At 38.5% G+C, this 27370-nt stretch overlaps 1 protein-coding gene across 31 annotated transcripts in view; it reads left to right on the forward strand.

The window, feature by feature from the left end:
- The window catches only part of NNT (nicotinamide nucleotide transhydrogenase), a 91231-nt gene extending 84235 nt beyond the window's left edge, over nt 1-6996 (forward strand). For 29 of the 31 annotated variants that reach the window (XM_081517668.1, XM_081517683.1, XM_081517675.1 and 26 more), the window contains 3 exons: nt 2068-2186; nt 3935-4050; nt 5775-6996. In XM_081517668.1, coding sequence (XP_081373794.1) covers nt 2068-2186; nt 3935-4050; nt 5775-5924 — 385 coding nt within the window. In that variant the 3' untranslated portion in view covers nt 5925-6996. Of the gene's footprint in view, nt 1-2067; nt 2216-3880; nt 4051-5774 lie in introns of all 31 variants that reach the window. The other 2 variants (XR_014061373.1, XR_014061374.1) reach the window with 2 other exon arrangements.
- Nucleotides 6997-27370: the final 20374 nt, after the last annotated feature.

The following is a 27370-nucleotide window of genomic DNA, read 5'->3' on the forward strand; positions in this document are numbered from 1 at the left end:
TTCATTTTATTCTCACTAAAATAAAACTAAATAACTCACTGAGGAAAGAAATGATAAATGCCTTTTAACAGAGTCTTCAATATACACACTACTGTATATAAAATATTATCATATAAAATAGGTAACTAATAAGGACTTACTTTATAGTATAGGGAACTCTACTGAATACTCTGTAATGGTCAATATGGGAAAAGAATCTGAAACAGATGCATATATGTATAACTGATTCACTTTGCTAACACAGATTGTAAATCAACTATACTCCAGTAAAAATTAAAAAAAACCAAGTCTTGGATTATTTTTTCTATATATTTAGATTTAATTTGTAAGCACTTGTCTTTAAGTCAATTAAATATGGTGCAGCCAGTCAAAGTAAGTACCATCACGCATACATACAAATAATAAAACATTGTCCCACAAACAGAAGGTCAAAGTATAGCCCGAAGATTCCACTTCTGCTTCCAGAGAGAGGCTTCCTTGTAGATTGAGAGCCGACACAGGGCTGGCACTCAGGGCACCCAGAGTGGCTCAGTTCCCCCAAGGGAGTAAGCCTAGAGTGGAGTGGAGAGAATTTCCAATCTTTCCATTCCTGTGACAAAAACAATTATAGCTGAACAGTTGTGTATGCCACCATACAAAGTTCCAAAGTCCCAAAATCGGCCTCAACACAGCTTGGTCGTTCCCGAAGTTACTGGCTCCTGACCTTCTTTCTCGAGTCTTAGGTTATTAATAGTCCATTCTATACAGTTCATTCTACCTCCCACCCATAGTAGTTATTCAGAACCTACTTCCCAGCATGTAGAGGTGCTGGTAAATGTTTTGCACTATTGCAGGTACTTTCTGTACTGAAGCATTTTTTTTTCTCCTATGTCCATGCAAACATTTAAAAATTTTTAAAAAATTATAATATTATTTGAAACTTTCTGTGTTCTCAGTTTTTCTCAGAGAATACTGTAATTTGGATTCTTAGAATTCCTTATTTCACCCATTTAAGCAGAGATTGGTATTTCTCAAGCCTTTTCTACAGGTTTTATATAACCCTCGGCATGAGGTGGGCTTGTAATAACAGCAGGTTAGTACTCTATTGGAAAATTGAGAGAGCTGATTAGTAACTTACCAAACATCATATAACTAGTTATCTTGAGCTAATAACAAAAATACCTCTTAAATTGCCTGACCATACTGACTGTGTTGTGTAGTAGTGAAAAGTACAGACTTTTGAAGGGGACCTGAGTTTGAATCTCAGGTTACCTGTTTACTAAAATAGTTGTCAGGTTGCATAGCACATCTTGAAGAGTCAGCATTAGCCATTATGCCAAAATATATGCAAGCAACCCCTGTTATTTGCATTCTTGCTTTTTCACTCTTTTTTTAGATATAGGAATGTAGCTCTAAAGCTCAGTTTATTTAACTAAATCCTAAATCTGAATTCTAATTTTTGATGAAGATTATTAAAGATGATTTAGGGATAGAATGAAATAATATATAAGAAATTGATAAATTGTATCACAATATAAAAACATGAAGTGTTAATTTCTCTTAAATGAAGTTAATTTTTTCCACTGTAAAGCTGTTCTTTCTCATAGAAAATTTGGATAACATAGTTGGATAACTTTCTTTTTGAAAGTAGGCCTTTAACTTATGTGCACGGCAGTGTTTTTCATGGCAAATGTTTAATTCCAGGCTGACTTCAGAAAGATTAAAAAAATATCAGAAAGTATCATGAGAGAACATAATACTTATTAAATGTAAGGTGGTATTATTTATTAATGTTGTTGGGAGTTCATTGGACTTAAAACATATATGAAAGAGTCAGGTTCTAAAGCTACACTTATTTTCTTGAGAGCAGTTATAGTTTGTATATACTGAGATCTTGAATCTCCAACCTTACTATTTGTAGATTGATGGTATATCTGGACTGATTCTATTCCTTCTTGCAGAGATCAGATAGTACGAGGAGAAGCAGAGGTGCCAAGAACAGAGTGTGCAGGTCTGGAGGTAATACTGGGGTCCCTGTACATTTTGGCCCATCAAGTAAGGCCAGCTGTTCATTTGTTTCCTGTCTAGGTTTGGAATTCACCCAGTTGCAGGCCGGATGCCTGGTCAGCTTAATGTGCTGCTGGCTGAGGCTGGGGTGCCATATGATATTGTGTTGGAAATGGATGAGATCAACCATGATTTCCCAGGTAAGTGATGGGGTACTGGTGAAATTCAAGTGTTCTTAATATGAATAGAGCAATGCCAGCTGAGGACGTAAATTGTGGGATTACTGCAGACCTGCTCCCAGAGGAAGAGTAACCTGCTCCTAGTAAGTAAGCCGGAGACGGCAACGGCACCCCACTCCAGTACTCTTTCCTGGAAAATCTCATGGATGGAGAAGCCTGGTAGGCTGCGATACATGGGGTCGCTGAGTCGGACACGACTGAGCGACTTCACTTTCACTTTTCACTTTCATGCATTGGAGAAGGAAATGGCAACCCACTCCAGTGTTCTTGCCTGGAGAATCCCAGGGACGGCGGAGCCTGGTGGGCTGCCGTCTATGGGGTCGCACAGAGTTGGACACGACTGAAGCGACTTAGCAGCAGCAGCAGTAGGTAAGCAGTTGAAATTAAATCAACGAAAGACGATACTGAAAAATAGTGAGACAGGATCTGTGAGCACCATGAGTAGTCATCTCGCTGTGAGGAGGTCTGAAGGACGGTGGAAGTCTTGGGGGACAGTGCGGTGGAGTGGAGTTCCTTGCAGAGGCTTTAGGAACAGACCTGGTTTTGGAATCCAGGTCCTGACTCTGGTTTGCTCGTGCCCTTGAACTTGGTGTTCAACTTCAGGCTTCTCATTTATAAAATCGCTTCCATTGATGACTTAGTATCTGATTCTTGCCAGTGTCTTGAGGTTTTACTGGTTTTCAGTTGCACCAATTCATTGACAGTCAGTACTTTCCTGTTTTCTTGTAAGTACTGGGACTTCACTAATAAAGGGCTGGACTTGGTGGCTTTCACTGGCTAGATGTTGAATGCTAACGACATTTGACCCAAAATCATGTTTGTTAAACCAGTTCCCTCTGGCAAGTATCCACTGTAAACTTAAAAAAATACTGTTTATTAGAGAAAAATAATGAAATTGTGTGTATGTCTAGATTCACATGGCATTTTTGGCAAAGTTCTAAGGTAATTTAAATTACGGTCCTTACAGAGGGAGTTTAGGCCATTTTAATTTTATGTCCCCGTTTTAGATTTCACTGTTGCTAAATTATGTGTGAAACTTGGCAGTTCCAGGAATTATGGACACAGCTTTAATATAGTACAGACTCTCAGACCATGTTCTTTTAGATGTCAGATTGCATATTCAAGTGGTCATTTTGAAAGTTGAAAATGTAATGCATATCTTTAATGTTACTGGCAAGATCATTTTGAGATAATAAAATAGCTGTAAAGTCAGATTGGGCTTTCCTGGTGGCTCAGTGGTAAGGAGTCCAGCGGCAATGCAGGAGATGCAGGTTCGATCCCTGTGTCAGGAAGATGCCCTGGAGAAGGAAGTGGCATCTCACTCCAGTATTCTTGGCTGGAAAACCCATGGACAGAGGAGCCTGGTGGGCTATAGTCCATGGGGTCACAGAGTCAGACATGACTTAGCAACTGTACAAAAGCAACAACAAAAGTCAGATTGGGTAGATCCATGCAGGGGAGGGAAAGCATAATAATACAAGCTGAAGTCAGGGTGCTCAGGTTCAGATGCAGGACCTATTGCTTTTAAGCTGTGTGATGCTGGCTAAGTTACTGAACCTCTCTGATAAAGCTCTTTGTACAGTGCCTGGCACAAGTGTTCGTCCTATAACTATTAGCTTATTATAACAACTATTATATTGTTTTTAAAAAGTCAGATCACCATTATTTGCCTGAAGTGACCACTGTGATATTTTTATTTTCTTTTATAGACACTGATTTGGTCCTTGTAATTGGAGCTAATGACACTGTTAATTCAGCGGCTCAAGAAGACCCCAACTCCATCATTGCAGGCATGCCAGTCCTTGAAGTCTGGAAATCAAAGCAGGTAAAGTTTCAGACTTGCATTTCATTCTAAGAATTAAAGGTCTCTTATGATACGCACACAGAACTTTTCGTTGGTCACTTGATGAAAAATGATGATACCTTTTAGGAGGCTCAGGAGTTAAGAGGAGATTTAGGGTCCAACTCTCTAGATCCAGCTTCTGTCTGTCTGTGGTCACCAGAGAAACTGAGTGAATGCCCTGAATGCCTCCTCAGTTAGAACTAGAGGAGATTATCTGGGTGGATTAACGCAATCTGTAACCACAACTGAAAAAGGAGCTGTGAGCTTTGGGGATGAGGCTGGCTGAATTCCAGGCTGAGTCCAGTGAAGCAGATGGCTTCCCTCTGGGACAGTGAGTCAATATCATCACCTTCACATATGAAGATGAGCACATGTTTTTAATTTAATTTTTTTGAAAGGGTTGGGCTTCCCTTGTGACTCAGCTGGTAAAGAATCTGCCTGTAATGCAGGAGACCTGGGTTTGATCCCTAGGTTAGGAAGATCCCCAGGAGAAGGGAAAGGCTACCCACTCCAGAATTCTGGCCTGGAGAATTCCATGGACTGTATAGTCTATGGGGTTACAAAGAGTCGGACACGACTGAGTGACTTTCACTTCACTTGTACGTTATGGAGTGTCCAGAAGAAAGGTGATTTAGAAATCCAAACAGTAACATGGCATAAGGAAGCAAGCCCTGCTCACAGCACATTACTTCTGAAAAGGCTAACTGCTAGATTGTAGAGAAATCTAGTCCTGCTAATTTTCCTCTGTCCCAACTGTGGGCAACTCTTTTCACCACTCTCAACTCATATCTGGATTTTAAGAATCATTATAACATATGTATTTTGTCTCTCTTTATTGTAAAAATGTGGAGTTTTAAACATAGTATTTGTGGTGAGTGAGTAGATGTGACAGGCACTTGTTCATATGTATTTAAACAATTACTGCATCAATCATCAGTATTTGAGAGTTTGCACAGTGCCTTACTGTATTAATGGTATAGGGGACATGAATAAATTTGCTCTGCTTCCATTTTTGAATAGACTCTGTGTCCCAGAAGAACGTAGAAAGGCTTTTTATTTCTTGAAGAATTAACATGATATTCAACAGGATAGCAACATCTACAACCTGTGTAATTGTAAACGTCTAGAACACATCAGTGTTAGACTCACCTCTTCAGTTTTCTTTGTGGAAGCATTCTGTTAGTCACTAGCTCTGTTCCGGGGCACACTGGATTGCTCTTTGGGCTCTTGTCTTACATCCTTCTTGTCTGATATTCTTTACTTTAAATCAATGGGCTAAGAATCATACCATTTTCCCTCTCAACTACTTTTATCTTAGGATTGGTAGTAGAAATTTATGCGCTAAATTTGTCTTTAGCCCATTCAGAGAAAGATGGTTATTATTGTTTTTTTATTGGAAAATGTTATACATTGTCTTTATAGACAAAAGCACTGGGGGGTAAAAGCACTTATCACTCAGAGATACACTGTTAACAGAACCTTTTCTCTAGTGGATATAAGAATATGTGCACATTTGAAGAATTCAAGTTAATACAAAGTAAACATGCATTCAAAAATACTCCTTGTGTATTTTAAAAGTCTTTGTAGTAAAGAATCAGTAGTGGTACCTGCGTTGTTCAAAGTTAGGGCAGGACAAAGTTTGTGTGTCTGACACATCCTGGCCAGGTCTGTTAAATATACTCTCTCACCTGATCTTTGGTTCTTAGGTCATTGTTATGAAGAGGTCCTTAGGTGTTGGCTATGCTGCAGTGGACAATCCAATCTTCTACAAACCTAACACAGCCATGCTTCTAGGCGATGCCAAGAAGACCTGTGATGCCCTGCAGGCGAAAATTAGAGAATCCTACCAGAAGTAGAACATAAAGATCAAACCACCTCTTCACTTGTGGGAACAGGCAAATAAATTATTAACGTCTACAGCTGATACACATCTGTAGCAAAACTCTTGGAGGAAAAGGAAGACTCTGAAGAAACAAAGCAAATAAAGGGAAAACTTTCAGGAGCTGAGATCCCTCGATTTTAAAAAAGGATTGATAATTCTAAATGTCTTTCTGTGCATATTTTTTTTGTTATGAATTCCAAAAGTATTTTACAAAAGGAGGAAAAAAAGTCTCATTTTAGGTATAATCCATTTGGATTTTCCTCAATAGTCAGCAGCGTTTTAAGAAATTAAGTCTATGATTTTTGGGACTTATATTGAAAAAATCTGACACAGTATAAACATTACAGCCACCTGCATTTATGTTTTTTTCACCAAATGTGACTAATTTGAAACTTTTATCAACTCTTAAGCTGTCTTCTTACCATTTAACCATAATATGAATTAAGCATATCAAATTGGTTTCAGTTTTTCAAACTGTACTTTAAATTCTGTATTTCAAGGGTATATTTTCTCACTTCTATTTTAATACATTAAAGGACTAGATAATCTTTCAGAGATGCTGGAAGCAAATCATTTGCTTTGTATGTTTCATTAGAACACCAGTGAAACATGTAACTTGAAATCAGTATTAGCTGTATTTTTTAAACCCCATTTCCAATTGGAGATCTCTTTTAATTTCAATTTATATGTGTAGTACTGTATTAAGTGCACTTGAATGAAATTCTACTATTTGCCTAATAAAATGAGTTCATCATGTTCACATAGTGATGTAGCAGTTGTCTCTGGTGACAAAAGACTAAAATCAAATAATTCTGCCTGTTGTTAACATCTGAGGAAGGATTTGCTATCATGAAATAGATGAGATTCACTTGTCTTACCTGTTTGGAAGAATGACTTTTTTCCTAAATCATTGTGTATTTTAAGGTGTTATGTAAATGATAACGTTTGAGAGAAATGGTGGCACTTTTCTAGCTACCTCTTTGTTTAAGCACCAGTAAAGATTCTGCCTTTTTAGCACGAGTAAAGATTGTCCTTTTACAGTAAAAGTGTAATTTTCTTTGTGTCTTTGTTAGTGTGCCATAAGTTCTGTATAGTTTGAATGTGTGGTGAGTATTTGGAATACCTGTGTCTCTGTATAATTAATTTGGCATTAAGTTTCTTTCCTTTTATGTATTTGTTTGTGGCTGTGCTGGGTCTTCATTGCTGCACGGGCTTTACTCCAGTTGTGGAGAGTGGTGGCTGCTCTCTAGTTGCATTGTGCAGCCTTCCCGTTGTGGTGGCTTCTCTTGTTGCGTTGAGCATGGGCTCTAGGACACGCAGGCTTCAGCAGGCTTCTGCATCATGTGGGCTCAGTAGTTGCGGCTCCTAGGCTCTAGAGCACAGGCTCAACAGTTATACCACATGGGCTTAGTTACTCCACAGCATGTGGGATCTTCCCGGACCAGGGATCAAACCCGTGTCTCCTGCATTTTTACCACTGAGCCACTAGGGAAGTCCCAGCATTGTTTCTTGAGACAGTTATTAACGTGTAAACACTATCTGTAAATCATAAAAAGAAATAACTAGTGTGAAATTTTTTACTGTAATGCTCATGTTTATTGAGTTTACAACTCATAGTGTTTGTTGGTTTGGTCATCAGTTTCTGTTTTGCTGTGCCTGAGATTAAGATCTGCATGTGTGTGCATGTGTTTAAATCAGGAAAGACTCCTTTTTGATTTTTAAGTGGTAAATGCAATTTGTTAATGGATGTCAGATGATTTGTAACTTCACAAGTGATTTATATCATGAAAGTTCTATTGGAAGAAAGTAAACAGTATCTTGATTCATTCCCTTTCCTTTTTTCAAAGTAATTGTAGGTATATCTGGGTTTTTTTGTGGGGGGAAGATAATTCCTTCATTCTATTTAAACTACAATAATTATACTTGGATTTATTATTTCCATCATTTATAGCAAATATTTTTCTATATTTTTAAGATTTAGGATGATCTCATTTCTTTGATACTTGCTAATTATTCAGTTGTGTTAATTGAAAATTCATGTTCTGGTTGATTTTATTTTACTTTATTGTTTAAGGGGCTTTTGAATATATATATATATATAATTTCTTAAAGTAATACTCTAAAGGATTATTGATCTTGGATTATTATTATGGTGAGGTCTAAGATCAACAAAATGATTTTCATTCCTCTTATTTTACTATTTCTCCCTTTCTGATAAGTCATACACCTGGTAAATATGGCTTATTTTTTTCTGTATTGATCTATTGTTCAGTATGTCTTTTTGATATTCAACTAGAAATAATTTTTAAAAATCCATTATATCCTACAATCTGTTACCAAAAAAAAAAAAGAAGCAGTGAAGTGGTAATGTTAATTTGTGTTTTTAGTCTTATTAACCATCCTTTATTTTCTTATGTTTGTCTCAATTTGGGAGTTTGTGTTTAAGTTACTAATTTAGCTAAAGCATAGTATATAAGTAAATGTATAAAATTTTTATATATTCTATCTATCTGTATATCTATTTATCTAACTTTGAACAGTTTTCTAGTGCATAAATCTTTTTATCATTTTATATACTCTTCTTTCTATGGTTGGAATAGAGAAATTAAGAGAGGGGACTGATCTCTTCAGTAGACTTTCAGTTTTTCTGAGCCAGTGGATATCAGTTAAGTATTTGATAATGAATCTGGAAGGTGGGCCTTGGTCTTTCTGAGTCCACTTAAGTCATGACCCTGATTTTTAGATTTTACTCTTTTCTTATTCCGAAATAAATATGGGATATATTATGTATCAGTCAGCTTTAGGGTTTAGTTCAATTTATCTGGTCCCAAAGCCTTAGTTTGTATAATAACTTATAACCCATATGTTTTCTGACTTAGAGGCAAATTTTCTAGTCCCTGAAGGCATCAGTCTTGTGAATTAAAGCATTTTAGCACTGGAAAGTTGGACAGCTCTTTTGTGTAGATAGGGGAGAATAGTTCAGATAGCTAATTTATAGCTCTTGCCAGTGTTTGAGAGTCTTTGCCAACAAATATTACTGGGGCAGAATGGTTAAAAAGAAAAAAAACTCAAACTTCATTCCAGTGGTGGTAACTTGCATAACCCCGTTGCTCTTTAGCTTCTCAAGGGAAAGAAGAATTAGGTTAATTAACAAAGAGAAAAAAAGAAAAAAACTTTTCTAAGTGAAACTTTTTAAAGTTTTGATTTACTAAGGCAGCAGAAATAGTAACATTTGAATTTCAAAACACTCAAGATTGCTGTTCTTAAACTCTTATCTCTTAGACGTTTTATGTAGTGGGCTGAGGAACTGAACTATTTCCTTTACTATAATACTTAAGTAATTACAGATATTTAACATGGTATATACTGTAATTTTGGATGGAAATCTTCTGGATGCTGGTAAAATAGCGATACAGATGATACAGTAATTAGAATGACCAATATTTGAGGCTGTTACATACAATGATTAAGATAGTGGTAGAAAAAAATAGATAGATCATAGTAGATAATTCATTTGGGGAAACAGTGGAAAGCCATATTAGATAGATAGAGAAAGGTCAGTTTATGATTATGGAGAACTTTAAAAGTGAGATGTATTACATCTCAGTCATGTTGATTGTCAAAGCATAAGACTGCCTTATTCAATATGAAATATTTTTACTTCATATTCTTGCCAAAGATTATAACCTTGAACTCTGCTTTTCAGTTCTTTCCAAGAGCCTATTTGTGAAGAATAATACTAATGGAAAGATTGCTTAAAGAATGTGGAGTGGAGTCCAGTTTGCCCCTTTGATATTTCAAATTTCAAAGACCAAAGCAGACCTTCTGAGAACTCAGTGCTTGGGCTGCATTGTCTGGGTTATTGTGAGTAACAAAATCATGAAGATGCTGGAATGGAGACGGTGCCCATGAGATGGAGTGATGTGTGTGGGGGAGTCCATGTGGCAGCAGTGGAATGGCAGGGGCTAGAAGTGATTATCACAGATTTTGAGAAGAATTGAGAAGGGGCTGTGGATTTGGGGTATGCAGGTAACACCTGGAGTGATGGTGGCTAGTTCCTTCCAACCACAATGGATAGAGGGAAAAGGGAAGTGAGAACTCAGCCAAGGGATCAAGTTCATTTCAGTTCATTTGCTCAGTCATGTCTGACTCTTTGCGACCCCATGAATCGCAGCATGCCAGGCCTCCCTGTCCATCACCGACTCCCGGAGTCCACCCAAACCCGTGTCGATCGAGTCGATGATGCCATCCAACCATCTCATCCTCTGTCGTCCCCTTCTCCTCTTGCCCTCAATCTTTCCCAGCATCAGGGTCTTTTCCAATAAGTCAGCTCTTCGCATGAGGTGGCCAAAGTATTGGAGTTTCAGCTTCAACATCAGCCCTTCAATGAATATTCAGGACTGATCTCCTTTAAGATGGACTGATTGGATCTCCTTACAGTCCATGGGACTCTCAAGAGTCTTCTTCAACACCACAGTTCAAAAGCATCAATTCTTCAGTACTCAGTTTTTGTTATAGTCCAACTCTCACATCCATACATGACTACTGGATAAACCATAGCCTTGACTAGACGGACCTTTGTCAGCAAAGTAATGTCTCTGCTTTTTAATACACTATCTAGGTTGGTCATAACTTTCCTGCCAAGGAGTAAGTGTCTTTTAATTTGATGACTGCAGTCACCATCTGCAGTGATTTTGGGGCCCTCCAAAATAAAGTCTACCATTGTTTCCACTGTTTCCCCACTGTTTGCATGAAGTGATGGGGCTGGATGCCATGATCTTAGTTTCTGAATGTTGAGCTTTAAGCCAACATTTTCACGCTCCTCTTTCACTTTCATCAAGAGGCTCTTTAGTTTTTCTTCACTTTCTGCCATAAGGGTGGTGTCATCTGCATATCTGAGGTTACTGATATTTCTCCCACCAATCTTGATTCCAGCTTGTGCTTCCTCCAGCCCAGCGTTTCTCATGATGTACTCTGCATATAAGTTAAATAAGCAGGGTGACAATATACAGCCTTGATGTACTCCTTTTCCTATTTGGAACCAGTCTGTTCTATGTCCAGTTCTAACTGTTGCTTCTTGACCTGCATAGAGATTTCTCAAGAGGCAGATCAGGTGGTCTGGTATTCTCGTCTCTTTCAGAATTTTCCACAGTTTATTGTGATCCACACAGTCAAAGGCTTTGGCACAGTCAATAAAACAGAAATAGATGTTTTTCTGGAACTCGCTTGCTTTTTCGCTGATCCAGCAGATGTTGGCAATTTGATTTCTGGTTCCTCTGCCTTTTCTAAAACCAGCTTGAACATCTGGAAGTTCACGGTTCACGTATTGCTGAAGCCTGGCTTGGAGAATTTTGAACATTACTAGTGTGTGAGATGAGTGCAATTGTGCGGTAGTTTAAGCATTCTTTGACATTGCCCTTCTTAGGTATTGGAATGAAAACTGACCTTTTCCAGTCCTGTGGCCACTGCTGAGTTTTCCAAATTTGTTGGCATATTGAGTGCAGCACTTTCACAGCATCATCTTTTAGGATTTGAAATAGCTCAACTGGAATTCCATCACCTCCACTAGCATTGTTCATAGTGATGCTTCCTAAGGCCCACTTGACTTCACATTCCAGGATGTATGGCTCTAGTTGAGTGATCACACCATCGTGATTATCTGCATTGTGAAGATATTTTTTGTACAGTTCTTCTGTGTATTCTTGCCATGTCTTCTTAATGTCTTCTGCTTTTGTTAGGTCTATACCATTTTTGTCCTTTATTGAGCCCATCTGTGCATGAAATGTTCCCTTGGTATCTCTAATTCTCTTGAAGAGCTCTCTAGTCTTTCCCATTCTATTGTTTTCCTCTATTTCTTTGCACTGATCACTGAGGAAGGCTTTCTTATCTCTCCTTGCTATTCTTTGGAACTCTGCATTCAAATGGATATATCTTTCCTTTTCTCCTTTGCCTTTCGCTTCTCTTCTTTTCACAGCTATTTGTAAGGCCTCCTCAGATGGCCATTTTGCTTTCTTGCATTTCTTTTTCTTGGGGATGGTCTTGATCCCTGTCTCCTGTACAATATCACGAATCTCCGTCCATAGTTCATCAGGCACACTGTCTATCAAATCAATCCCTTAAATCTATTTCTCACTTCCACTGTATAATCGTAAGGGATTTGATATAGGTCATACCTGAATGGTCTAGTGGTTTTCCCTACTTTCTTCAATTTAAGTCTGAATTTGGCAATAAGCAGTTCATGATCTGAGCCACAGTCAGCTCCCGGTCTTGTTTTTGCTGACGGTATAGAGCTTCTCCATCTTTGGCTGCAAAGAATATAATCAATCTGATTTCAGTGTTGACCATTGTTGACCAAGGGATCAAGGGTGCTCCTATTTCCTCTGTTGTAAAGATGAAATAGGAGGATCTAATAAGTTTTTCTCATTCTTCCTGTGGCATTTGGGATAATGAAAAACAGCAGCAATGTGATCTGATGTCGGGGATAGTAAAAACCCATGGAATGAATCATTTATGAACTGAAATAAGGCCATTTTCCCCCACCCTACTACTTTGTTTTTGGTTTACAGTAGAAGAAAGCAGCACCGGGAAACTTCTACAACAAGGTGTAGGACTAGATTTAGCCTGTGGGCTTTGATCTAAGCCAGTCCTTTCCTGGAACTGATTTTCCAAATGCCAGTGGGTTGCTTTCAGCCAGCCTTGGTTCTTTTCTTCCTTCTCGCCCCCAGTTAGGGAGTGCCCTTTCTGAAGAAGTACAATACAGTGGCTAAACCAGTGTCTTGTGCTGGTTAATTCTATTCAGACCATGCGATTCCAGTCCTCGCCTGCCCACACACGGTTAGAACTGAAAGGTCGCATCTAAATCTCTCCAGAGAAATGGGAGAAAGTGTGACTAATTAAATAACTCCTTTGTATTATGTCTGCAGGGGAGATGTTTTTTTTCCCCAGAGGGATAAGACAGTGTCATGACTTCAGAATGTTTTGTCACCACTCTCCCAAGTTTACTGGAACATTATGCTTCAGAAGTCACGCCTTCTAGGCCTTTTAAAACTTTCAGGGCTTTACTGATTCATGGAAAATTTTGTTCTTGAAAATTATAGTTAGCTCTGTGGTTTTGTCCCACTGGGATATATATGGGCATGACGGCTTAGGCATACTTCAGGTCCATACCCTTGTGTCAGATTGGGGATAACTGCTTCATTAGTGTTGGGTGTAATTCTAGTAACTTGGAAACATGGTCTCAGAAAGATTGGAATCATTATTGTAAATGAGACCATAGCCAAAAATCTTATGAGCTTACTGTATGCATGAGAATTTGGGTACCTATACTGGCTTTGGTCTTTGCTCTCGTGCCTCTAGGTCTTCCCAGGTGGTACTAGTGGTAAAGAAACCTCCTGCCAATGCAGGAGATGCAGGAGACATGGGTTCTATCCCTGGGTTGGGAAGAGTCCCTGGAGTTGGAAATGGCAACCTGCTCCAGTATTCTTGCCTGGAAAATTCTATTGACGAGGAACCTGGAGTGCTATAGTCCATGGGGTCGCAAAGAGGTGGACACGACCGAGCACGTGCACGCATGCACTCATGCACACAAACACATACACAGAGTACATCTCACCCCACATACTGTTTGTGTAAGTAGCACCAAAGGTGGATTTTAGTGATGAACCCAGGTTAAATAGTTTTTAGTGGTGTCACTATAAAAGATGTTGCTGTTTTCTACGTAATGAATCACTTTCAGTCGTGCTTCGTTTTTGGAGTGTATCGCTTTTCAGTAAATTAAGCACAAAGCCATTTTAATAAATATTTTACTGGGCAGGAGAGAAGGAGGGAAGTTTATCTTATACACTATTTAGTTACTAAAAATACAGTTAAAATCTCAGCCAGAAGCAGCCAACTTCTTACAGGAAGAAATGTGAAACAAGTGCCTGCTGTCTAAATGGCATTACAAAAGTTGCTGGTTATCCAGTCAGGGTTTGTCCTTCCACTCATTCTCTTTTTGCCCCATACGCAAGCACCTAAATCCTAAGGATGCTTCCTACTCAGGAGCAGGATAAAGGAACTGTTGGAGCAGGTGCTTTAGTTTTCTGGGCTTTGCTTTCTAGGATCACATCTGCTGAAACTCCTTGCCTACTTTGGCCTCTGACACCTTCCCATCTGACAACCAGTCAGGCCAAAGCTTTTTGCTGTGAATTTTTGTCTCCTAGGTCGAAAACTCAAGATGTGCCAAAATATGACTATTTTTCCATGAATGAACTCAATTCCTCAGACCTCCCATTTTCGCTGGAATTGGAAACTTGACCTTTAATTCAGGGCATTTCCTCCTCCTACCGCTGGGGGCACTCTTTCCTTCTCAGGCAAGGTGAGTTGGAGGCAGGGTGAGTTATGTAACCTCAAAGTTGGAGAGGGATGAGTCAGATCCTTGGTCTTCATCTGTCCAGTCTGGAATGCTCTGAAATACATATTGTTCTACCTAGTCCTGGTTTCTAACATCTTGGCCTATTGACATCATCTACTAAATGAAATAAAAAGTTATGATTGTTTAAAGCAATATGGAATGGGGAGGAAGAAATACACAAGTGAAAGATAAGATAATCTCAATATATCTTGGCAAATGTCTCCTATTCCTACAATTTATATTTGGGGTGAAGCTCTGAAAACAAAATACAATTGATATTTGGGGATAAACTTTTTCTCCTTTGTGTGAAAATGGAATATTAGTGTTATTCTTACAAAGAATGTAGTAGGTGCTCTATTGTTTAAATAATTTGAAATGGAATTGATCCAAATGCTTCCAGCAAAAAAGTTTTAAGGAGTCATTTAATTCTTCTCCTGTGAATACCTGAATTGCTTCAGAAATCTGTATTATTAAAAATTTACAGATGGAGTTGTTTTGGGGAAGGTTTTTTTCCTCCCTTCCCTATGTGGAATATAAAGTGCACTATCTCTAATTTCTGTTAGTTTATTAACAGTGCTTTGGTGTTAAATCTATAGTCAAAAGTTTAATAGAAACATTCATTCATAGTTGGAGCACATCTGAAACAAAGCAAGGTCAAATCACACCTCCTTTGATAATTACTGTCTTTTTTAAGGACACAAATTAGTGTTTCTAGCCCAACTAGTTTTTTCTACCAACGAAATATTTTTTAATAGTAGTTTCTGTGTATGCTATTAATTGTAATTTTCAGCTGGAGAAATTGGAGAATAGGGCATCACAATCTTCCCATAATTACTCTGTGGCAGATGGAACAGCAAGAACCTTATCTTCTGCCATTTAGCTGTATTTCTTCTTAAATCATGAGTGCCTGGTTGTTTGAATAAATGTCATGGTTCCTATTTTATGCATAAGCTTTTTGCTCCTCTGGAATAATATTTTACTCCCATGGAATTGTAGGAAATTGAACAAAACAAAGAAGACATTAAATCATAAGATATTAAATCATGGCTATCAAAACTGCCTTGATTTAGTATTTTCATGCTATGACTTGCAGTAGACTACAAGATAGAACATGGGGCAATAGGGAAGTGCTTAGCATAAAAGATGTTCCTGAAGTACCTGAGCCTGTGGAATGAGAGGAGCTTGCCAAAGTGGAACAGAGGCTGAGAAGAGTGCAGTGGCCACTGCTGAGCATGGGAGCCCACTCACTCACATGATAGAGGGAGGAAACCCCCCTGGAAAGAGAGAGACCCAAGGAGCATTTCATGAGATGAGAGAAAGTCAACTAACAGTGGTTCTTGTAGATTCCAAATATGGAGGCAGGGGATGTCAAAGGAGAGAAGAATCAGAGAGCTCATTGGCGTGAGGTTTTTGGAAGGGATGGTGGAGTAAGAAAAGAAACCATAAAAAGGGCTAATGATAGGAGTAATGACATTTTCTAGATTATAAGATGATGTGAGAAATTGCTTATATTTGAAATGTCCTGAATTCTGTTCCCTCTACCATTGACTTAGTTTGGTCTCTTTTGTCTGTAAAATAGGTGATCATGTGGCAGTGGAAAGCCTAACCATTTATTATTTATTGTGCACTTTGTGCTGTGCCAGGTAACAGATACACATGATATGGTCCCTTGCAGTGTAGTATGAGATGCATAGAGGAACATAGTGTGGTGTAAATGTAAAATTGAAAGGATTTGCAAGTTATGAAGGGAGCTTAGAGAAGAGAATGACTATTGTTGCCTGAGGAAGAGTGGGAAATTCCGGGGAGCATTTGTTCTGGAAGATAAATCAGAGATGACTAGGCACACAGGAAGGAGCAGATATTTAAATGGAGGAGAAAGCATATGAAAATTAACTGGATCAAGAAAATTCAAAGGAAGTAATTCTCTTCAAGTGTGTAACACAATATAGCTTTTTAATTAATAGCTATCAATGTTTTATATAAAACTTGTGCTAGAGGACTGCTATCTTCCAGGTTACTGTGAGGAAGATTTCATGATTTGAAACAGTCATTGTCTTTTTTTTTTTTTTTTACTCCTTTTCAGTAGTCATTTGTCAATTTTGATACTGACTTGTCTCCCTTTCCTTATGCTGCTGTCAAGCAAAAGTAAAATAAAAATAATATTCCTAGGATTTTTCACAATATGTTCCTTACATAAATCATTGAAGATATGATGATCAAAACATCTCATTTAATGACTTCAACCATTTCTCCTAACATATTAACATTAGGTGACACATTTCACCACCTTTAACAAACAGAATGAGTGATAGATTCAATGATTCTTCTAATAAATGATTCCTTTTTCTAGAGGACATGATACACCACCAAGGGAGATTTAAAACACTTGTAACATCTATCTTCTTTGTGTCTCAGTGCAGATGTGTGGGATGATGTTTGAACATTTGATGAAAGGTATTTTTAGTGATACTTTGGTGATAGTATATGCTCATATCCTCCACTTTAAGAAATTCAAAGAGCACTCATTTTTGCATGTGGGGATCAATCCTTCTTTGGCTCTTTGACTCCACTTTGGGCAGTGGGCATTACAAGTGACATGCAGACAGAGTCTTGATAAATGCCTATGCACTGGGGTTTCATCTTTTGGAAAGTTCCTACTTGGGAGCCTGTTGCCATGTTATAAAGAAGCTGGGCTGAGTCATGAAGGGCAGCTTAAGAGATGGACCTTGCCAGCATGCCTAACAAACAGATTTTTGTGAAGTAACAGGTTATTGTTTGGAGTGGTTGTTACACAGCAATGGACGACTGAAACAAGCTATGACAAAGTATTAATAGCAAACTTGACTCCTTTTTTCCCCCTTAAACTATGCATTAACTTGGTTCTATTTTTTTTTTTATCCCTTCCTTAGATTCCTTCTTCTTTTTTCTTTCGTGTCTTTTTTATATGAATATGCTTTGTTGCATGAAACACCAATGCCTTCTAAGGCAGCCATGCACTTCTATATAAGTTTGCTTGGGCTGCCATAACAAAGTACCACAGAGTAGATGACTTAAATCATAAAAATCTATTTACTCAAAGTTCTGAAGACTAGAAGTCCAAGATCAAGCAAGGTGTCAGAAATGTTTCCTTCACAGGTCTCTCTTCTTGGCATGTATATGATTGTCTTTCCCTGAATCTTCACATAGTTTTCCCTCTGTCCATTCTTAGATTCCTTCTTATTTCTTTCTGCTATATCCACTTCCCCTTTTCCTGTGGAAGCATGGATGGTCATTTTTCTAGGCAGCAAAAGCTGGGAGACACTTGGAACCCCTGCTTATCCCAGAATATCTTCCTTATCAGTCTGTCCTGGTACTTGAATCTTTAACATTATTTAAATAATGTTTTCTTCCCTTAAGCTAAGAATTTCCATCTCCAATGATGAACATGCAGCTACCCCTGGACACATAGCATTTATTCTTTGTCATTCACCATTGAGGTCAAGATTAGTTTGTTTGCTCTCCAAGGAAATGGCTGAGAGGGACTGCTTGCTGGCCCTGGCTTGCCAGAGGACCTTGCCCACATGCTTACTTTTGCTTACTCCTGTTTTGTTCCTCCCCTGTTTTGCCATCCAGTTAACTATGACTCTTATTCCGGCTCTTGACTCCATTAATACCTCCTTAGGGAAGTGTCCCAGAACCCCCGATTGCAGGAGTGGCCGAGAGGAGCTACCCCACATCTAAGGTCAGGAGCTGCGGCTGAGAGGAGATACCCCACGTCCAAGGTAAGGAGCAGTGGTGCTTTGCTGGAGCAGCCTGGAAGAGATACCCCACGTCCAAGGTAAGAGAAACCCAAGTAAGACAGTAGGTGCTGAGAGGGCATCAGAGGGCAAACAGACTGAAACCACAATCACAGACAAGTAGCTAATCTGATCACACGGACCACAGACTTGTCTAATTCAATGAAAGTGTTGAGGCCATGCCATGTGGGGCCACCCAAAATGGATGGGTCAAGGTGGAGAGATCTGACAGAATGTGGTCCACTGGAGAAGGGAGTGGCAAACCATTTCAGTATTCTTGCCTTGAGAACCCCATGAACAGTATGAAAAGGCAAAAAGATAGGACACTGAAAGATGAACTCCCCAGGTCGGTAGGTGCCCAGTATGCTACTGGAGATCAGTGGAGAAATAACTCCAGAACAAATGAAAGGATGGAGGCAAAGCAAAAACAACACCCAGTTGTGGATGTGACTGGTGATGGAAGCAAGGTCTGATGCTGTAAAGAGCAATATTGCATAGGAACCTGGAATGTGAGGTCCATGAATCAAGGCAAATTGGAAGTGGTCAAACAGGAGATGGCAATAGTGAGCATCGACATTCTAGGAATCAGTGAACTAAGATGGACTGGAATGGGGGAATTTAACTCAGATGACCATTATATCTACTACTGTGGGCAGGAATCCTTTAGAAGAAATGGAGTAGCCATCATAGTCAACAAAAGAGTCCGAAATGCAGTACTTGGATGCAATCTCAAAAACAACAGAATGATCTCTGATCATTTCCAAGGCAAACCATTCAATATCACAGTAATCCAAGTCTATGCCCTGACCAGTAACACTGAAGAAGCTGAAGTTGAACGGTTCTATGAAGACCTACAAGACCTTTAAGAACTAACACCCAAAAATGATGTCCTTTTCATTATAGGGGACTGGAATGCAAAAGTAGGAAGTCAGGAAACACCTGGAGTAACAGGCAAATTTGGCCTTAGGGTACAGAATGAGGCAGGGCAAAGGCTAATAGAGTTTTGCCAAGAGAACACACTGGTCATAGCAAACACCCTCTTCCAACAACACAAGAGAAGACTCTACACACGGACTTCACCAGATGGTCAACACTGAAATCAGATTGATTATATTCTTTGCAGTCAAAGATGGAGAAGCTCTATACCGTCAGCAAAAACAAGACTGGGAGCTGATTGTGGCTCAGATCATGAACTCCTTATTGCCAAGTTCAGACTTAAATTGAAGAAAGTGTGGAAAACCACTTGACCATTCAGGTATGACCTTAAATCCCTTCTGATTATACAGTGGAAGTGAGAAATAGATTTAAGGGACTAGATCTGATAGAGTGCCTGAGGAACTATGGATGGAGGTTTGTGACCCTGTACAGGAGACAGGGATCAAAACTATCCCCAAGAAAAAGAAATGCAAAAAGGCAAAATGGCTGTCTGAGGAGGCCTTACAAATAGCTGTGAAAAGAAGAGAAGTGAAAAGCAAAGGAGAAAAAGAAAGATATACCCATTTGAAACTAGAGTTCCAAAGAATAGCAAGGAGAATAAGAAAGCCTTCCTCAGTGATCAATGCAAAGAAATACAAGAAAACAATAGAATGGGAAAGACTAGAGAGCTCTTCAAGAGAATTAGAGATACCAAGGGAACATTTCATGCAAAGATGGGCTCGATAAAGGACAGAAATGGTATGGATCTATCAGAAGCAGTAGATTTTAAGAAGCAGTGGCAAGAATAGACAGAAGAACTGTACAAAAAATATCTTCACGACCCAGATAATCACGATGGTGTGATCACTCATCTAGAGCCAGACATCCTGGAATGTGAAGTCAAGTGGGCCTTAGGAAGCATCACTATGAACAAAGCTAGTGGAGGTGATGGTATTCCAGTTGAGCTATTTCAAATCCTAAAAGATGATGCTGTGAAAGTGCTACACTCAATATGCCAGCAAATTTGGAAAACTCAGCAGTGGTCACAGGACTGGAAAAGGTCAGTTTTCAGTCCATTCCCAAAGAAAGGCAATGCCAAAGAATGCTCAAACTACCACACAATTGCACTCATCTCACACTCTAGTAAAGTAATGCTCAAAATTCTCCAAGCCAGGCTTCAACAATATGTGAACTGTGAACTTCCAGATGTTCAGGCTGGTTTTAGAAAAGGCAGAGGAACCAGAGATCAAATTGCCAACATCTGTTGGATCATCGCAAAAGCAAGAGAGTTCCAGAAAAACATCGATTTCTGCTTTTCTGACTACGCCAAAGCCTTTGACTGTGTGGATCACAATAAACTGGAAAATTCTGAAAGAGATGGGAATACCAGACCACCTAACCTGCCTCTTGAGAAACCTGTATGCAGGTCAGGAAGCAACAGTTAGAACTGGACATGGAACAACAGACTGGTTCTAAATAGGAAAAGGAGTACGTCAAGCCTGTATATTGTCAGCCTGCTTATTTGACTTATATGCAGAGTACATCATGAGAAACTTATATGCAGAGTACATCATGGGCGGAAGAAGCACAAGCTGGAATCAAGATTGGTGGGAGAAATATCAGTAACCTCCGATATGCAGATGATATCACCCTTATGGCAGAAAGTGAAGAAGAACTAAAGAGCCTCTTGATGAAAGTGAAAGAGGAGAGTGAAAATGTTGGCTTAAAGCTTAACATTCAGAAAACTAAGATCATGACATCCGGTCCTGTCACTTCATGGCAAATAGATGGGGAAACAGTGGCTGACTTTATTTTTCTGGGCTCCAAAATCACTACAGATGGTGACTGCAGCCATCAAATTAAAAGATGCTTACTCCTTGGAAGGAAAGTAATGACCAACCTAGACAGCATATTAAAAAGCAGAGACATTATTTTGTCAACAAAGGTCTGTCTAGTCAAGGCTATGGTTTTTCCAATAGTCATGTATGGATGTGAGAGTTGGAACGTAAAGAAAGCTGAGTGCCGAAGAATTGATGCTTTTGAACTGTGGTGTTGGAGAAGACTCTTGGGAGTCCCTTGGACTGTAAGGAAATCCAACCAGTCCATCCAAAGGAGATCAGTCCTGGCTGTTCATTGGAAGGACTGATTTTGAGGCTGAAACTCCAATACTTTGGCCACCTAATGTGAAGAGCTGACTCATTTGAAAAGACCCTGATGCTGGGAAAGATTGAGGGCAGAAGGAGAAGGGGATGACAGAGGATGAGATGGTTGGATGGCATCACTGACTCAATGGACATGAGTTTGGTTGAACTCCTGGAGTTGGTGATGGACAAGGAGGCCAGGTGTGCTGCAGGTCATGGGATCGCAAAGAGTTGGGCATGACTGAGTGACTGAAATGAATTGAACTGAATTGAACTGAATAGAACCAAACATCTCATCTCCAAAGAAATTTCAATTCAACTTTCTTATATGTAGTTATGTTTATATTGCCTAGAACTGTAAGCTCCAAAAGAAGTTTTGTCTCTTTTTCCCCACAATATTTAGCATATATTCTGACTTCTGGAACATACTCAATACATATTTGTTAAATGAATGAATGAATGAACCGAGAGATTCTGAACAATGAAATTTTCTCTTACTTTTGTAGTTGAGAAATTTTTGTGCCTGGACTGGGTGTTTTATTACTGTTGTGGGTAAAGAGGCAGGCATACGGCATTCTAAAAGCTCTATGTGGTATTTCAAGATGGGAAAGAAAAGCTAAGAGTGCAATGCTGAAACTAAGACTTAGAGCAATGTAGGCTCCCTTAGTCAAATTCTAACTCATGGATAAAAACATTCTCAGAAGCAAGAAAACTAAGGCTAGCATGAGTACTAGCATGAATCGTAGAAACATCACTAGGCTGCCATAAAAATTACTCCTATTTTTCCATGCAATAATAGTTAAAAGCTTCCTTTGCTTTTATAATTAAATGATTTTAGATTTATGAAGGGAGAATTCTAATGCTTTTTTAAAATTGAGGTATAATTTCCATATAACATTGTATTATTTTCAGGTGTAGCACACAATGGTTCTATTTGTATGCACTGTGAAATGATCATGACAGTGTCAGAATTATAATGGTTTAATACACTTTGCAGTTCTCAGATTTATCTTCATTAAAATCTGTAAGAATTAAACAGAAAGAATGCTTAATGTGGGTTTACTAATTTGAGCAGAAAAAGGAAGTGTTGAAGCATTACATTTTATTTTAACATGGCTATTCTGACTTTGAATGGGTTGAGCAAGAATCACAATCATGATTTAACCAATATTCCACTTAGGAATAGCATTTTTATAATTCTCTGAGAGTTGTGAGCCAAAAGCCTCCAGTTTTATTTCCTTAGGAGTAACTGCTCTTTGTTCTTCAGTTTAGGATATTCGGGAAGTAATTGACCTGGAGAAACATTTCCCAAAATGTGATGGTAATGACAGGTAAAAGAAAAATAGGTTCCGTGGTTACAAAAGTTTAGGAAATGCTGGATTAAACAAAATTCAGTGATATTTTTCTCTTTTTAATCACAGGGCTGCTATTAGTAACATGCACTGTAAATTCCAAAAAGAAGGTATATAATATACAGCATTTCCCATTATCATCTGATCACTGAATTTTTAAATTTAATTAAACACTTTATTTTTTGTGTTGCATGTTCTATGGAATTTAAATGTGTTCTACTAAACACTTTGGGCTTCCCTCATTGCTCAGATGGTAAAGAATCTGCCTGCAGTGTGAGAGACCTGGGTTCGATCCCTGGATTGGGAAGATTCCTTGGAGGAGGGCATGGCAACCCACTCTAGTACTCTTGCCTGGAGAATCCCATGGACAGAGGAGCCTGGTGGGCTACAGTCCATGGGGTTGCAAAAAGTCAGACACGACTGAGTGACCAAGCACACCAACACTTTGGGAGATGTAGCCCAGAGAGAAGTATCCTCTTACGCGTAGGTATAGGAGAGGTATAGGCATTTACCAAATCCCTGGTGATGTATTTCTCTCCTGTCCTTTCCCTTAACCACAGCCCTGTGAGCCTCCTGTTCTAGGAACTACATAACTCTGTTCCTGTTCCTAAAACTGTGCTAATTATAATAATAGCTTGCTGCTGCTGCTGCTGCTAAGTTGCTTCAGTCGTGTCCAACCCTGTGCCACCCCATAGACGGCAGCCACCAGTCTCCTCTGTCCCTGGGATTCTCCAGGCAAGAATACTTACATTCATTGAATACTGACTACGTGCCAGACATAATTCTAAAGCTTTTCAATGAAATAATTCATTAATCACAACAGAGCAATCGTTTCAGTAGGCATCCCATTGTACAGATATGGGACCTCAGAGTCCAATTAATTAAGTGGAGTCAGGATTTGAACCTGAGCCATCTGGCTTCACTCTGAACCACAGTACTATGCTGTCATAGAACTGACTTGCCAACTAACTTTTAGAAAACAACTTCTTGGTAAGTTGGGAACTACTTGTAATTTGTGAACTCCTTGGGGTGCTAAACAAAGAGGCAAGAAGTACAGTTTAATGTACCAGTTTGACATTTGCTTAACTTCATGCATGTGTTTGGCAGAGTCAATTTTTCCAAAAGATTTCTTCACCTTTTAGAAATACAGAATCTGTCATTTTGATGTGGTGCCATGAGAAGGATCATGTGCTTCACTCCTACAGTATGAACTTGCTTGTTTTTAAGTGCAGGCTGCTCTTGGGTTTTCCCTTTCTTTCTTTTTAAATAGTATAGCTGTAGATCTTATTGTGTACTTAAGCATACATATCCATACAACAGGTCACAAATAATTTGATTACCAAAGCACATCATGATTCCGGTGTTAACTACCATACCTTCTTTACTGGAAAGTTATGAAGCCTGTAATCCAGTTTGGTTGGGGGCAGATTCTCTGTCCTTTCTTTCTGGTCCTCCTTTTTGTTATTATCTGGGTTCTCCATCATCTTTTGACCTTCTTTATCCCATGCTGGGGCTTTCCTGGTGGCTCAGTTGGTAAAGAATCTGCCTGCAGTGCAGGAGACCTAGGTTCATTCCCTGCGTCAGAAAGATCTCCTGGAGAAGAGAATGGCAACCCACTCTACTATTCTTGCCTGGAGAATAGTCCAGATTCCCTGCAGAGGTGATTCTTTACAGTAGAGCTGATCAATTTTTTCAAAAAATTGTCTTTCCATCCATAGTTTAAACTTCTTTCTTTATACTAGCCCATAAATCTGCTAAACTATATTCTAGTTCTTTTATATTACTTCAGAGCTAGTCTTTCTGATATACTTGTTTATATAATAGATTTAAAATATAAAGCTGTCAGAGCATAACTGAAGTTGTATAATAATCTAAGGATACTAATCATATTGCTTCTTAGTTTTAATTATAGTTTTGGCTTTCGCTTGAAATTGCATAAAATTAACAAAGTTCTCTAAAGCAAGAGAACTTAAATTAATCCAATACTGGTTTATCTCCTGATTTAAATGCTATTTTCTTTCCTTTACTGATCAGACTCTCCAGTGGATAGTTTACTTTAGCTCATGCTCTCTTCAGGCCTCAAAAAGTTTTGCTGTTGGTTCCTATCCTAACTGATAGAAGAGCCTGGTGGGCTCCTGTCTATGGGGTCGCAAAAGAGTCAGACATGACTTAGCGACTAGAGAACAATGACAGTCTTATCTCAAAAGTCAACAATGAGTCCTTATCATCAAACATAAATCTGACAATTCGTTTTCTTGGACATCTCTAATGTTTGACACCATTGATCAACCACTCCTTTTTAGAGTGCCTGCATGCTAAGTCACTTCAGTCATGTGGTGGCTCAGTGGTAAAGAATCTGCCTGCAGTGTAGGAGATGCAAGAGACGTGAGTTCAATCCCTGGGTGGGGAAGATCCCCTGGAGAAGAAAATGGTAACCCGCTCCAGCATTCTTGCCCGGAAAATTCCATGGGTAGAGGAGCCTGGTGAGCTATGGTTGATGGGATGGCAAGAGTGAGACATGACTTAGTGACTAAACCACAACTAACATGAGCATATTACCTCTTCGACACTTATTTTTATTATATTGAACTTAACTAAAATTCTTAGCTCTTTTCTCATAAGGGCAGTTGATGATTAATTTCTCTTCCACTTATACTCTATAGTTTCTTTTTTTTAAATTTGACTTATTTGGGCCTACTTTCTATCCTTGGGAATCAGGAATTTGAATGTGCCTTTCAAAGGGTTGATTGTTCCTTCTAACTTTGTGTCACCTGAAAGTATGGCATCAATTTTCGTACTGAGGTCATTGAGAAAAAAACCATTTTCCTCCTTTTGTAGGGCTTAAGATGAAACTGGACAACACATCCTATACACTCTTCTCCAACACTGATTTTGATCTGTTAATTAGGACATTTCAGATACAAACAGAAATAAATCTACTAAACTCACATTTCTTCATTTTTGTCCAGAAGTGTATCTTTAATAGCTTTGTCAAATGTTTTCCCAAAATACACAGAAATAGGAAGCTGACTAACCTAATAAACATATAAAAACAGTAACGGGTTAGTTCTGGTAGGGTTTGTTTCCTATGAACTAATCATGATTCACATGCAACACTGTTCCTGTTTTAGATGCTCATAGTCTGAGATTTTAATAATTTGTTCTAGAATGTCGTTGAGGATGATTAGTGTATTTCCAGTCCATTTTCAATATTGACTTTTTGCCATTTTTGGAAGGTCAGGAATACACTTGCCCATTATCTGTCCTGTAGCATTGTTCGTGCTTGTCTTGATTCCTCAAAGATGCCTGAAAACAGTCAGCAATCTCAAGGTGTGTTCTACATTTATGCCTGGAAATAGTATGAACAAGTCCCATCTGGGCACATTTTAGAGAAGTTAGGAGGTTCTTTATAAAGTCCTCTCTTTTACCTTTTCCAGATAAATTTAAATATACTTTACACAGAAGAAAGGAGAATAGCATTTGAGGAGATCAGTTTTGTCTCTGCTCCTTGTTATTATGGCATCAGCTACCATGATTCAAAGACTTTCGCCTCTCGTGCTTCATTTTCCTCTAAATATAACTTAAAGAACTAGTTTATTGGTTTATTGTTCCATAGTCTTGAGCTCATGTCATATTTTGCCTTCTTTGACACCAAGCTTATACCTCTGTGCCAGTTTTGAAATACTATTCTTGATTATGAATCCTTACCTCCTTTTAGAGTGTGAGATTCTAGGAATGCTGTGCATTGTCTTTCTTGTTTAAAACAGCCATCGATTAAGGTTACCAGTATTTTTTAAAAATTAGGGCAAGAATCTACAAACATCTTCAAATCAGTTTGAATGCAGAATTCTTCTAGATTGTTGTTGCTCTTCAATCTTCTATACTTGTTTCATTCCTACCTAATTTGACGCCAGTTTTTGAATTTACACTTGATTGATGTAGTAATTATTCAAGTTGTATAATTAATATTGTGTAATTACAACTAAAACTGGCATAAACATATTTGGGAACAAAATCCAACTGCCTCTTGTTAGGCGTCCAACTCAGCTGGTAGAAACAGATGTTCATGAGTGTTTAGATAGCCTTCTAGCCCTAAGCATTCACTGTTGAGTGGGTGTGAGTCAATATATTTTATAGCTGTAATGGAGAGCTTTGGTTAATGTGATGAGTTGGTTAAATGGAGGTTGATTAAAAGAACTTCTGCTGTAGAATAACATGTGCTTCTTGCCCTCTGAGGAAATTGCAAAATGGTAGCCAGTTTTTTTCTGACCCTTCTGATTAGAATTGATTAATCATAGTGTTGTGATTTTACATTATATTATATTCCATCATAACACCTATAATACTTTGTCTCCCTGAAGTCTGTACCTACTGGTCTTATGAACTCGTGAGGACAGAGATGTCTTTGATAAATTTTGGGGTGAATGTATTAAAAAACTCCAGTGTGAGATATGAAACGAAGGAGAAAAAAGCAGAACATGCTTTGGAACATGATATGGAAAAATATATTCCAAAAACAAACTTGGGTTATTGATACAGTAAAATGTGACACTTAAAATGCAGTCTGAGGACATATAGTCAATAGAAGTAGAAAGGCCAATGGAGCTGGAAATACAAAGCAAGCTAATTCTTATTTCTAAAAATTGAAAGCAGTAACAAAGCTTGAAATACATATTTTAAATCTTAGCCATAATGTTTGCATGTAACTAGTCTCCTTCTATTTGAGAACAATGATATAAAATTGTGCTGGTTTAAGCTTTATTAGTACAGATTAAATCTTTTTTTTCCCCAAACTTTTAATTTTGTATTGGGGTAAGGCAGATTAACAATGTTGTGGTAGTTTC

Source organism: Giraffa tippelskirchi, chromosome 8, assembly GCF_054371585.1.
Source record: "Giraffa tippelskirchi isolate mGirTip1 chromosome 8, T2T-mGirTip1v1.2.pri, whole genome shotgun sequence".
Lineage (NCBI taxonomy): Eukaryota > Metazoa > Chordata > Mammalia > Artiodactyla > Giraffidae > Giraffa > Giraffa tippelskirchi.